The following is a 13247-nucleotide window of genomic DNA, read 5'->3' on the forward strand; positions in this document are numbered from 1 at the left end:
GCGTACTTTCGTACTAAACACAGTGCTAGCATAAATATACAAAGAAGTACATTGTGTTTAGTGTTAATTAGCAGTAAATTAAGTGCTAACGTAAAACATACGCACTTGTACGTTGTGTTTAGAGTTAATTAGCACTAAAAACAATATGATAATCAGTGCTAATTAGCGCGGTCTTAAGTGCTAATTAGCATGGTGCACTTTAGTACTAAACACAGTGCTAACGTACAATGTGCACAGTTGTGTGTTGGGTTTAGTGCTAGTTAGTACTAAAGTGCACGTTAGCACAAAGAACAGCGCTAACATACAACATACATGAGGCTGATGGAAATGTCATTAGTTTTGGTACTTGGTCAGAAACCAAAGTATCACACAAGTCAAAATTTTGAGCTGATGATGTGGAGAAAAACCAAAGTCAGGGGGATTCATCATCATCAATGAACGTTGGAACAAAATTTCATGGGACCAAAGTGGTGGACAACCTGACATCTCTCTCCACAGAGCCGTGCAGCTAACATGGCATTAGTGCAGAAACACAATATTTAGAGCAGAATAACAAAGAGAGCAGCTGTTGCATTTGCTGGTTTATTTTACCTCCATGGGATTGCCTTCATCGTCATGCACGCTCAGTATGACCTCTACATTCTTTGGGGTCTTCTTCTTACCACGGTCAAACTCTCCCTGCAGCAAGGTTACGTAAATATCATTCCTTACGTTTCCTGGAGAAAGGACAACAGATGATCAGGTGGATGAGCTAAAAAAAAAAAAAAGTGATTAAAATGAACATGACCACGTCGTATGTAGAGCAACGCCCGGCAACAAAGGCTGAAATCCACCTGGGAGGATGATTTCTGGAAAGCCCATTTTCCTGACGATGGCTGTGCTGCGGTCCACAAAGTGGGGGTAGTCCTTCCTGACTTGAGCAAGATCCCCTGGGAGCAGCTTCAGGGTCACAAACAGCCCTGCCAGCAAACATGTAAAGAAATTCAATGAGGCAGACAGTGAAAGGACACACCCTGTAGACCCCTCACACATCATTTATTTTCCTCAAAACAAAAAGGTCAATTTACAGTGACCCTCGGACATCACAGGGGAACACACTGTCTGCGAGCACTTCATTTTACCCTGGCCTTTGTGATTGACCTCCCGTGTGGCAATGACTTTGTTGAAGACAGCGGTGAGCGGCTCATTCTCTCCTATGACTCGAGATGGGATGAGCGGAGACATGATGAGCTGCCTCTGACGGATGTAGGTTTCCATAGCTATCCTGGGACACAAGCATGGGGATGAGAGTAAGACGAATCGTCATCTCTGACAGGTGACAAACAAACGGACAGAGCAGCTATAAAGACACTGTGGTGTTGAACAGAATTCAAATGAACTGTAGAAGTATTGATCAAGTTAGTCTGGGACCAATTTCCCCTAATGAACTGAGGAACTCTCAGACATTAACTCACTGTGTAAATCCTCACATGCAAAAATATTTAGAATAATATAATTTACAGCCATGCTAACGGCTCTGTGAGGCTGTACTCTGAGCTAAATGCTAACGTCAACATGCTATCATGTCGCCACTACAAAGGTACAATGTTACCAATTTCCCCACGTTCTTAGTTTAACATGTCAGCATGCTAACATTTGCTAATCAGCACGAACACAAAGCAAATGTTAGTATATGAACATGCGAACATTTGCTAACAAAGTACAAGCTAGCAAGAATGTCACTAGTTTGTCATCATTAACACTTTACATGCTAATTGCTAATCTGCACAAACACAAAGCAAATGTTAGTATGTTAGCATGCTAACATTTGCTAACAAAGCAGAGGCTAACAAGAATGTCACTGGTTTGTCATATTAACATGTTAGCATGCTAACATTTGTTCATCAGCATGAAACAAAGCAAATGTTAGTATGTTAGCATGCTAACATTTGCTAACAAAGTAGAGGCTAACAAGAATGTCATTAGTTTGTCATCATTAACATGTTAGCATGCTAACATTTGGTTTGTGTTCATGCTGATTAATGTTAGCATGCTAACATTTGCTAACAAAGTACAGGTACAGTAGTTCCTGGTTTGCAGTAACCTGTGGTATAGATAAATATTTACTGTGCAGTGTTGTACCAGCTTTCAGTCTTTTGGATTTTTTATTGTGAAGAGGGTTTATGTGAACAGAGCTGCAGGCTATGTGTTGAAACTGGCATTTGATTTGAGGTTTGATGACTAACAGTCAGTTGGCTGTAGTGGATGTGCAGCATTTGTATGTTTAAATGAGAAATAAAGCACAGAAATGAAATGTCAGGGGACCTAATTGACACAGTTCCTGAGACAGTCGTCTTGGTTAAGCAGTGATAATAGGACATGTCACCGTGGGGCTGTGATGAATCCACTGATATTTACTTCTGACTCATGAGTTAAATGCTTTGACGGCCTTTCGCAGGACGAATTAAGTGTCATCCTGCAGACTGGAGTGCTAATTGCACTTAATGTTTAGGGAGCTGCAAAAGGTGCTTCAGCAACTGAGAAGAAGTGCCCTATAAAAAAATCTGTTTTCTGTTGTTATTTCAAGCTTAGACATATATATTTTCTCCACTGTTCATTGGAAAATTCATTTAGCGTGGCTTTTTTGTCATTAATTTGTAATTATCCAGTACATAATTACCAGTGGCAAATCAGTTACTCAGTGTTAATGAAATATAAATTCATTTGTCAAGGCTGGAAAGCTTGCTCTGTGCTACAGTTTGTCTTTTGAAAGAAACGCTTAGAGAATACTGAAGGGCAGAAAACTGCACGTCCAGGAAACTTTTAGTCACTTTCACTGAGAGAACAGCACATGTGAGCAAAGAGAAAGTCTGGATTAACCCTCCAGATACAAAACGCTTCTTATTTCAGGTTAGAAAACTGTGACAAAACCTCACATTTAATATCTAAAACAAGCATTTAATGAGCCTTGACGAACACTCCGTCCTACAAAAGCCTGTTTTTCGTCTGCACCTCCTCAAGGAGACTGTGGCACAGTGAGAAGACACAGAGGCTAAACCTTAGAAAAATGTGGTTTAGATGTCAAGAATCAGTCAAGATATTTTTGGGGCTCCTCCATCTAGGATCCCTGTGAATGTATTACCGTCCTCACCCCCCCGTTGTGCAGGTAGTGTGACAGCGTGGCCTTGAAGCCTGTCTTTGAGGAGAGCTAGCACTCAGGATTGAAAAAAGTCTTTATATTTGTCCTTGAAATACAACATGGGAAAAACAGACAAAAAAAAGCAAATAAAGCTGAAGTCCTATTCCAATTCTGTTCCATTATTTGTGCTCAATTGCATTACAAAGCGAGGCTGAGCCTGCGAGCGCTGTGAGACATCAAAAACACTCACTGCTGAAAGGGGATGAAGTGCTGCTTGTCCTCGTCGTCCGTCTTGCCATGAGCGACATCTGTAACGTCCATCACTGCAGAGACACAGGGAACATCGCGGTCAGGCAGCAGACTGCGGCGGAGGATAAGCTCATTTACAGCCTTTTCAGTTATGGTGAAAAACAACAGATTTAATAGTTCTCAAAGTTCACTCAGTCTAACTCTTCGACAGACGCTGAGCCAGGTGTCGGACTTGGCTCACCTGTTGCCTGGCGCCGCACACAGACGGCACAGTAAGACAGACGCGAGGTTCTTGATCTCCAGCTTCAATTGTTCATTCCACCCTGCCCTTTTTCTAAAGCCTTTTCTTTTTTCCTCTTGGCTAAGAAGAATGTGACTTCTGAGCTAAACGTTCTTCTCTCTGACTCTGGTCTCAGTCCATTTGCTGGAACAGCCGAGGAAACCATTTCTCATCAAATCCACTAATCATCTGGCCAAAAACAAACAGACGGGTGCTAAACCAATTTCCTCCGACTGCTTTGCCAAGGCAGAGTGGAGGCATTTTCTAGGTCATGAAGCAGGTGTTCCCATTTCATTCAGCACATGGATCCTTCATTTTTACACCTCGACAGGACTATTCATGCAACGGCAGCCGCAGACAGGAGGGGCAGTTTCTGTTGAAGCCACTTTTGCGTCGCTTCAACAAATATGAGGAAGAGAGGCTCACCGGCTACACCGAACGGCCTCCGCAGGCCTCCGGTGTGTTTCTTCCCCTCTTTGAGCTCCATGCTGCCCACTCTGATGATCTGACACACCAGGAAGAGTCGCTGCCTCATCAAGTCGCTGCTGCTCAGGTCCTGGATGCAAACACAAACATGAGGTGCATGGCACACAAAGGCTGGGCTGAGCATCACCGGCCTGTCGTTATGTGCATTCATGTGGCCGGAGCTGCAGAGCAGACAGCAAACATGACAGCATGAAAGCAAACCCTCAAACGCATCACCTTTCCAGCGTCTCTATGCGTTTATTGACCTGCGTGTTGTGACTTTGAGGAAGTAAATGTGACTGATGAACGTGGTTTTGCTGATCTTGTTTGCAGGGACTGCTGACTGCGTCATCAACATCAACAGCAGCATTATAAACGCAGGCAAATATATTCAAATTTCCAAAGATGTGCCGTGAATGTGAGCCATTCAGTGAAACCTCAGTAAATTAGAGCGTTCCAGCTGCAAATTGTCTCCTTTGTCACAGATTTCAGGCGGCGTTTGGATTGTTTAAATCCGAAGCTGAGGGAACACAGTCGCCGGGTCGGGATTCAGTTACCGTGAACAGAGCTGGCAGGTTGTTGAGCTTTTCAATTTCTTTAGGCATCCCCATACTGTCCCAGCGCACCAGGAAGTTCTCACTGCATGAATTTAAATAAGAATCACAGTTAGATATCACATTGTCTCAGGCATCAGGAGGAATAGAAAAATGCAGAAGTAACTAATATAAAAACTCAAAACCACATTATTTTATCAGATAAAATCCAAAGTGTCGAGAAAATTCTCGACTTTTGTTTTCGCTGCCATTTTTCAGAAGTTTAATTAAGGCTGAAGACGCTGATTAAACAGCAGATTACAGCACGGGTCCGTCGTGATAAATGTGCACATTTATCTGGAAAAAAGACATTTAAGAGGCGCTGAAGTGTGGACATGCATTTCTTTGATGGGGGGGCAGTATTTGGTTTATCTGGTTATTGCCTCATGCAGTGCGACATCTCCTCTCTAAGAGCCTATTGGTCACCGCAGGCCGTCTCACAGGGAACACTTTGACTCACCAAACACAGCGTAATCATTTTCTGCTTGCCGGGTTTAAAAATGTAATCCTGTGACTCTTCAAAGAGTTTGACATTTTTTGGACCAACAGACCGATGAAACAAAAACTACAATAACGGCTTCAACGACACGCTGGTCGCAACTGGAAGCATCTGACAATCTTTAATGAACGCAGAATGACTCAGAGAAGCTCGGCTGGACGCCTAAACGCAGAGGGAGAGGGAAGAGAGGAGCAGACCTGATGAATTCAGACTGGTCGGGGTCATACAGAGACATGAGCAGCTCTGCGTCTTCTCCAATGTTGCACACGAAGTTCTTCAGGTTCATGAGCAGACTGTAGGTGTGCACCGTGCTGAACAGGGTCTGACGCCTCATCTCCAGGTTTTGGAGCCGCGTCTGCAGAACAGAAAGGCCGGCCGGCCGCACACGGGTGTTATTTCAAACGGAAAGCTGCTGCGGAAAAAGTGACTGAAATCATGAGCAAATGCGTATCATGCCTTCTCCTCTTGTATCCTGTCATCGACACTGCGGGAAGCGGTCTCGTGTGCCCGGAACAGACTGACCGTGCTGGTCCAGTCGGGATCCAGCGTGTTTCCTGCCTCGTCTCGCACCACCAGGTCCAGCCCCAGAATCCTGAGCAGCATCAGTCCAGTTTACAGGGACAATCTCAGAGCCATAAAACTTTACAGCGGTGCCACGCGGCAGCTCATAGCAGAGTAATAAGGAAGAAGGATTCATACCGGTTTCCATAATCTATCTTTGCTGTGACTTTCTTTTTGAGCTCCACAAGGTCGTCCTTTGGCAGCGTTCCAGACACTATCTGAGATCGATATTCGATGAGGCTGTAGGCCATCTGCTGAACGCTCCTGAACAGCGTTGTTTTGTTCGCCTGTCAGATGAACACAAAGACGCTCGTCACAACACATCCTTCACAGGTGTGACAGCGGTGTGAAACACAGAGCTGCGTCCACCAGAGGCTGATCAGAAAGAGGGACTCTGCACATACCACGAAGAGCTTGTGCCATATCTGCGCCCATTCCCTCAGAGTGGCCCCGAGCTCCTGCACCAGAGGCAGATCTGCTGGAATCACTATTTCCTGCTGGCTAGCAGCCACAAAGACAGAAAAATAAGATTTTGGAAAAGTGGCTCATCACTCATTAATCATGTCATATAATTTGGACAGACACAAGAGCATTTCTATACATGACAAATGGTGGGACGCTTCAGCTGCACGGCCAAGAAAAGCATTACTGGATGCTCACTTATGATAATTACAAGAGCACTGCTGTGTTATTGGCAAATGACGAGGCGGGCCGGCAAACCAGAAGCAAAGTGGATTATCATCACGATATGTTTACGGATGTGTGAGCTCACCCTATTCCCTCAACTGTCGCCTCCTTTAAGTGGATGTAGGACGCCGGGAAAATGCCCTGAGGAAGCAACGAGGCAATCAGCATCCAGGCGTCCATCACAGCTTGCTTACAGAATAATAGAGAGCTAACGACGCTCTTACCTTCTGCGATTTCTTGCGTAGCGTGTAGCCTCTGTACCAGCCTGAGGAAAGACAAATGAATAGAGAGCCATGTTACAGTGTGAGTGATGAGCGTCCACCCGTCTGCGGGACATTGAGGTGGACTCATGCACAGCGCACTGAGGGCGGTTAGCCAGCGCTGCGCTCGTGCTCCTGTGGCAGCTTGCTCCGGAGCAGGAAGCGGGGATGTGTCAGGGCCCGTCATGTGTTCACACCAACTCACCTTCCAATTTCTCAAGTATGTGCACCGTGTCGCCCACCTGCAGACACAGCTCCGGCTCGCCGCTGGGATCATAATTGTAGATTGCTGAAGGACAAAGCGGGAAAAACACACACAGCATTAGATAAAAGCTGACAGCGACAGTTTGACTGAAGACTTTTGTTCCTCCTCAAGGTCCAGTGGATTAAGAAAAACTCAAATCCCTTTCCAATCACTCCCTGCGCAGAGGAGCAGGTCTGTTTTAGGAAAGTTCTGGATCAGAGGTTTAGAGCCTCCTCCGAGGGAAAGGAAACCAATTCACCCTCCTTGTCGTGAAACTTGGGCTCACAGAGGATCTTGATCTTTGATTAATTCCTCATCTTGCTGCTCCTCTAACTGTGCGTTTGTGCAGCAGAGCTGTGTGACTCTAACCTTTAAAGCATTTTGACGATCCTTAATTGAAAAGGATACCCTGAGGCTGCGTTCAACATGCCAGTAAATGGGACTGAGCAGCAGCAGGTAGCCTCAGTGTCAGAAGTGAGAGCGGCGCTAAAAGGCGACGGCGGCACATCCTCCCTGTGTCTGATATCGCCACACCGCCGTGGCCTCTGGTCAATAATTACACATGCAGGTTGTGTGTGTGCCAGCTGGCTCACCTGTGAGCCCCGCCCTCGTCCACACTCACTTTATTCACCTAACAGCCTTCCTGGAGGCCACTCCGTCTTTTCTTTGAAACTCTCTAACGGGGACACGTATGGGAGGGATCACACAGGAACACACGCGCACGCACGCACACACACACGCCCAGACAGACATTGCAAAAGAGAAACCTTGACAAACAATGCTGAAGCAAAGGTCTTTGTCATGACTTGAGGGAGCTGCAGCGAGCGAGATGGAGGAACTATGAGCAGAACCGTGCCCTGACTTGCATGGTGATAATGCTTGTTGCTGGAGGCGAGATTTCACAGCACGCTTCAACTGGCTCAGCTTATCACACCTCAGTCTGAATACCAAAACCCTCCATGACTTCCTCCTCTCTCACAGATTTCTGCAGTCCTCCACAAAAAACATTTGCTTGGACAGAAACTTCTCCACAGGGAATCAGTTTCGGTTTCAAACTGTGTGTGTGTGTGTGTGTGTGTGTGTGTGTGTGTGTGTGTGGCTGGCTGTGCGTGAAGAGGTCACCTGCTCAGGTTCATGTGAACGACGCCTCGCTGTGAGGAAACCAGGACTGAAACCTGGATGAGTTCAGAGACTGTGGAGAACCAACAACATGTTCTTACTTTCTGATCCCCTGAAAGGTTCAGTGTAGAGGACTTATGGGATGTATTGGTGGAATATACTGTTCATAATTATCTTTCATTAACGTTTAATCACCTGATTCTACGGTAGCCCAGAACAGACAAAGCAAACTCTGGCCTTTTGTGCTTTTGCACTGGAGTGAAGGCCACCACAGCTCCTCCTGGAGAGGGGGGCTGAGGCGAGGAGTATTCAGCTGGATGCAATCTGCAACCTCACCACTAGATGCCACTAAATCCTGCCATTTGGCCCTTTAAATCTCAGCATGAATTTGAGACCAAAGCCCAGCGTTGTGAGCAGAGCGCTGAGGCCTTTGGAGCTGACCCGGCGACACACTGTGCTGTTTCACTTGAAGAGGAAGACGCACTGTGAGCTCTCTCCAAAAAGAGGTTTTGTTTTCACCAGGAAATTATTTGTACGGCCAGAACAATATTGAATGAAACACGCACTGAAGAAATGACATCTGCCTCTGGTCACGCCGAGAGCGACAATGGCCCATTCACCAACGTGACACAGTGTCCGCGCCCGGCAACAGCGTGGCTACGAGCCAGCGGAGCGCTGTGATGCCACGCTGTCTGAGCTGAAGGCAACGAGTCTGAGCCTCGACAGCGCAGCTCATCTGCACAACCCCGAGACGCCGTCTTCAGCTTGGGATTCTGGGCCCGTCGCTGCTGCTGTAGACTCCCATAAAGCCTCTGCCTGTGTAGGTTCTGGTTAATGTGCATACTAATTCTAAATCAAAGTCGTCCTGATTCACACTAAATGATTTATCATCGAGGTAGATTAGAAAACAATTAAAGAACACCACGGATGAAGAGTCTGAGCAGCTGCCGGCAGCTCGTCAAACCCAACGCAACTCAATGAGAAAGCCCTGTTCTCATCAGCACACGGAGAAACACGACAGCTATCCGAAGTTATGACCACGATAAAACTCCCAAACAAATAAGACGAGAGGAAAACAGAATAATGTGAGATACAAGAGCCCAGAAAGCAGGCCTGCGGGGAGGAGGACCACTGCATCCATCTGACGCTCAGCGGGAAACCCTTCAATCTAACACACCAAAGACATGAAATAATAAAGGCAGCAAAGGAGGCACAAAGACGCCGATTTACCTCAGTAACAGCCATCATTTCACTGGTAAGCAAGACGTTTTGCACACAGAGAAGCCATCAGGATGAAAAAGGGTAGCGTTCTAGTTTAGAGTCAATGAGGTTTGACATCAGCGGCGGGTTGTGAAGGTCTTCAGGAAGCTGCTGCTCAGCGACGCATCGCACATCTCCTCTAAAACTAGTGTTCAAGCAAACTAATTTCGAGTGGTGCCAGAGCAGGAGAGGTACAGTATCTCTACTAAAATCCATTAGGTAAAAGCAAGTCTATTAAAGGCCGTTTTTGAGCCAATTCTCCTCAGGCATAAAGCCTCTCGCCTCCTGTCTGCTGTCTAGACAGCCAGAAACGATCTGTGGCTCTTAAAACTGCGCTGCAGCTAATAAGTCCTTATAGGTTATCCATAAATCAGAAAGTTAATTCTCAAGTTCAAAGCTAACAGTGCAAAAGGGGATAAAATTAGACCTGTGTGGGCTCATCTTTGAATTCCGGTTAAAAACGCTGCCGCAATGATTAACAGAGAGAAAATTACCACCATCTTATCTGAAGCAGCGAAGTCTTTCTGCAGGACCCTGAAGGACTCCTCTGAAACGATGTCTGAGCTTTAAATGGCCGAGCGACCGTCCGATCAGTCCATCAAAACTGAGAACAAGGACAACACTTATCTCCCCGCCAGCAATCAGGGCTGACATTGCACGATGAACAAACAGGATGTATTGATCGTCATCTATGGAGGCCGCAAATCTCAACACCTTTCCATTTGTTTTGCAAATAAGCCGCCCGCGGCGAGGATGACGCCTGCAGAGCAAACAGCACCAGGCTGAGGCCGACTTCTTATTTACTGCATGATATTACTGAGCAGAAGTTGTGGATGCTCACTTAAAGCCCGTTCACGTGAGTGTGGGTGGCGCGAGCTTTAGCTTTATGACTTGAGCGGCGTGAAGACGTGCTTCCTGTCTGCGACTGTGAGGCATTACAATCGTTATGAATGCATTAAAGCACTAACACATGAGAAGACACTGCTCGTAAACTCAGAGGGTCGCTGTGAGGGATCATAACACACGTGTTAAAGTGCCCTCCACTCTTTAAAGAACAGCAGAACCAGACCAATCATCTTCTGTATTCCACACTTCCTGGTTCAGACCTGCCACCTACATTACCCAGAATGCAACTCAACCACCACCACTCTGGTGTGTTATTCTAGCAGCAGCTAATGTAGCCTCACGCAGAGCTGGTGTCACCTCGCTTCTTCCAAACTCGTCAGCCCCAACTGACGCCGACTCAGGTGACATCACCTGAGGCAATCTGTCAGATTTTGTTAAAGCCCACAAAGGACTTAAAGAACCTTTTTCACACATGAAGCAGCACTCCCCAACACCTGCAAACGAGCCCCCGTCAGCTCCCTGGATCTACTCACGGAGAGCATCAGCCGGCCTCAGACGCTCGGTGTTGTTCACGTGAGGCGTCAATAAAGATGCTCAGACCGGCTTTGAAAAGATGCATTAATCACTCATTAAGGACGCCTCCCTGAAACCTCAGAAACGTCATTACAGATGCAAACAAAGTCAAAAACACAAAGCTGCGATGACGTTTGTCACCTGCTGACCTCAGAGCCTCACCTGAGCCTCGAGTGCAGGACTTGAAAATGAGGAAGCTGCTCTATTATGACGGTGCCACACTTCCACCATTAAAGCTGTGTAATCTTAAGCCTCGTGTTATCCACGTTTCCCTGTTAGCGAGCACGATTTTACTGATATCAACAGAAAACCCACGATCTCCTCTTTCATCCCAGGATGGAGGTGTCTGGGTTTGGGCACAGCCTGGTTGACTAATCGGATTAAAAATGTAAGACCTTGTAGGGGTCCGATGGCATTTTGAGGATTAAGTACAGTGTAAGTGACTCCTGGCCTGTTTCTGAGGGGAACGGCAGGAAAACGGCACAGTCGACACAATCACGCCGTCCTGAACGCCATACAGGGATCTAAAAGGATTAACACCAAAAATTCCTCAACATCAGCTGCTGAAACAAGGTCATATGAAACTGAGGCGGCGCGTCGGTGCTGCGGGGGCCTCCATTCCCACCTGAATTTTTAAAAATGCTAAAAATGTTTTTAGTCACAACAGCAGCAGAACACACAGCAACCTGAGATGAACAGACAGGCGTTTCCAGACCTGAGCTCTGATTCACACTCACTGCAGACAGACTGCAGAGCGTCTGCTGCTCACCAGGAAACACGGCCTGCGAGCGGGTGCCGAGCTTTCGGCGGTGAGTCAGCCAGGTAAACCAGCCCACCTGTGCCGACAATAAAGTCATTACTGCAGACCTGAGAGGAACTCGTCATAGAGCCTCCTTTGCCTTCAGGGTGTGGAGGACGAGCTGATAGCAGGAACATGCAGATTTTGCAAGAGCACAAACACACATAGGAGCACATGTGAGGGCCACACCTTACTGCAGCAAAAAAAAGGCTAAACTGTGGAGTTATGAGGAGCACAAGAAGTGTGTGACAGCCTCAGACACCGTTCAGCCTCATGGAGGAGGCACAGCCAGCCTGCATGCAGATCCTCTTATCCTACATGCATGCAGTACAGTCAAAGCACAGGCTCCCATGAGGGGCCCTACAGGAGTCCTTCAGGGGGGCTTCAAGGGACCTTCCAGCAAAATGAGGATTCAAAGAGGTTCAGTCTGACTTCAACAAGTCAGCTCAGTGAGATGAAGCTCAGGAATGACTGGTATGCCCATTGAACTCTTGGCTCCCTTCCATTTTTCCTCACCACCTATTTAGGACGACAACACATTTCCCACTACGACCAAACGTCCAGACTCCGCGAGACCGCAAGCAGGGCCAGAGTCCGCTTCCCCGGCCTGAGCCGCGGTCTGAGGGAGCAGCTGGGCTGCTCTGCTTCCGCCCGACATGTACCAACAGCTACCAAGTCCCAGAAACTCCCAACTCCAGAGGCGTCTTTCCTGCAACTTTACTTTCTGGGAGTTCGCTCGAGCTCTCCACGAGCGAAACGCACGAAGCTTCCGCGCGCACTTACCCACTCCGTACTTCTCTTTCTTGGTCGGGATCCAGCGGGTCATTGCGGGGAAGTTGTAGAGCCGGCTCAATAAATAAATACCTATGTACAAATGCTGAACGAGGACGGGCGGTGGACTCCAGCTCGTCCCGAAGTCTACAGTTCCGCCATCATGACTTGTGGACGGGGAGGGGGGAGGAGGGGGAGGAGGGCGCACACTGCTGGGAGCGGAGAGGAGGAGAGGCGTGAACCACCAGCCTCCAAACTACCCCCACAACAAGCCGAGCCGGCGCACACTCACTCCATCAGGGCTGCGGCTCCCGGAGCGGGAGAGCTCCCCCAGACGCCAGCAGCGGTCAGTGCGCGCGGGGTTCACCCAGAAACCCGCAGGTTCGGGGACAGTGTGCGGGCCTCTGCTCCTCAGCTGCACGCGGGCTCATAGTGCGGAGGAGAAGAATTAATTGACAGCAGAGTTATAAATCACTCATGCTTCATAAATAAATGATCAGCAGGTTATTGTTTTTAATTTAACATGAGGCCGCGCTGCTGCTCACAGCGGCTGATTACAGGAGGCCTGAGCCTGGCTCAGCTCAGCTCAGCTCAGCTCAGCTCAGCCACTGTCACACCACACATGAGCACAGATCTGAATTAAATGTGCAAATGATTCCATACATGCAGCATCAATGTGCTGTCCATCAACGAGCCAACTGGCTGGAAACCTCCTTCTCTGCCCTCTGAAGTGGCTCACAGCTGCTGGCTGAGACCTGGTAGCCCACTTAGCCTTTTGTTTGCCCATCATGTGTGTTTTTTGTGCTGCCACCGGTCAGCCAAATGGTGCTGTCAATAATGTTCAGCCATCCAGTCCTTTGTTGTTCCCTTTGACGATGAGATGTCCATTTCTCCGTCTATTGTGGTGTGTCTGCTTTAAAACA

General features: G+C 47.6%; 1 protein-coding gene across 3 annotated transcripts in view; it reads right to left on the reverse strand.

Annotated features, from left to right (window-relative positions):
- dock5 (dedicator of cytokinesis 5) overlaps window positions 1-12576 on the reverse strand; it is a 28204-nt gene extending 15628 nt beyond the window's left edge. For 2 of the 3 annotated variants that reach the window (XM_070964693.1, XM_070964691.1), the window contains exons 1-14: window positions 12337-12576; window positions 6918-7001; window positions 6677-6717; window positions 6538-6593; window positions 6170-6266; window positions 5904-6052; window positions 5661-5796; window positions 5402-5559; window positions 4670-4751; window positions 4074-4203; window positions 3369-3441; window positions 1122-1264; window positions 834-959; window positions 592-716 (exon numbers count right to left, since the gene is read on the reverse strand). In XM_070964693.1, coding sequence (XP_070820794.1) covers window positions 592-716; window positions 834-959; window positions 1122-1264; window positions 3369-3441; window positions 4074-4203; window positions 4670-4751; window positions 5402-5559; window positions 5661-5796; window positions 5904-6052; window positions 6170-6266; window positions 6538-6593; window positions 6677-6717; window positions 6918-7001; window positions 12337-12379 — 1443 coding nt within the window. In that variant the 5' untranslated portion in view covers window positions 12380-12576. Of the gene's footprint in view, window positions 1-591; window positions 717-833; window positions 960-1121; window positions 1265-3368; window positions 3442-4073; window positions 4204-4669; window positions 4752-5401; window positions 5560-5660; window positions 5797-5903; window positions 6053-6169; window positions 6267-6537; window positions 6594-6676; window positions 6718-6917; window positions 7002-12336 lie in introns of those variants that run through there. The other variant, XM_070964694.1, reaches the window with a different exon arrangement.
- Between the last annotated feature and the right edge of the window lie 671 nt (window positions 12577-13247).

The sequence above is a fragment of the Chaetodon trifascialis genome, chromosome 6 (assembly GCF_039877785.1).
Source record: "Chaetodon trifascialis isolate fChaTrf1 chromosome 6, fChaTrf1.hap1, whole genome shotgun sequence".
Lineage (NCBI taxonomy): Eukaryota > Metazoa > Chordata > Actinopteri > Chaetodontiformes > Chaetodontidae > Chaetodon > Chaetodon trifascialis.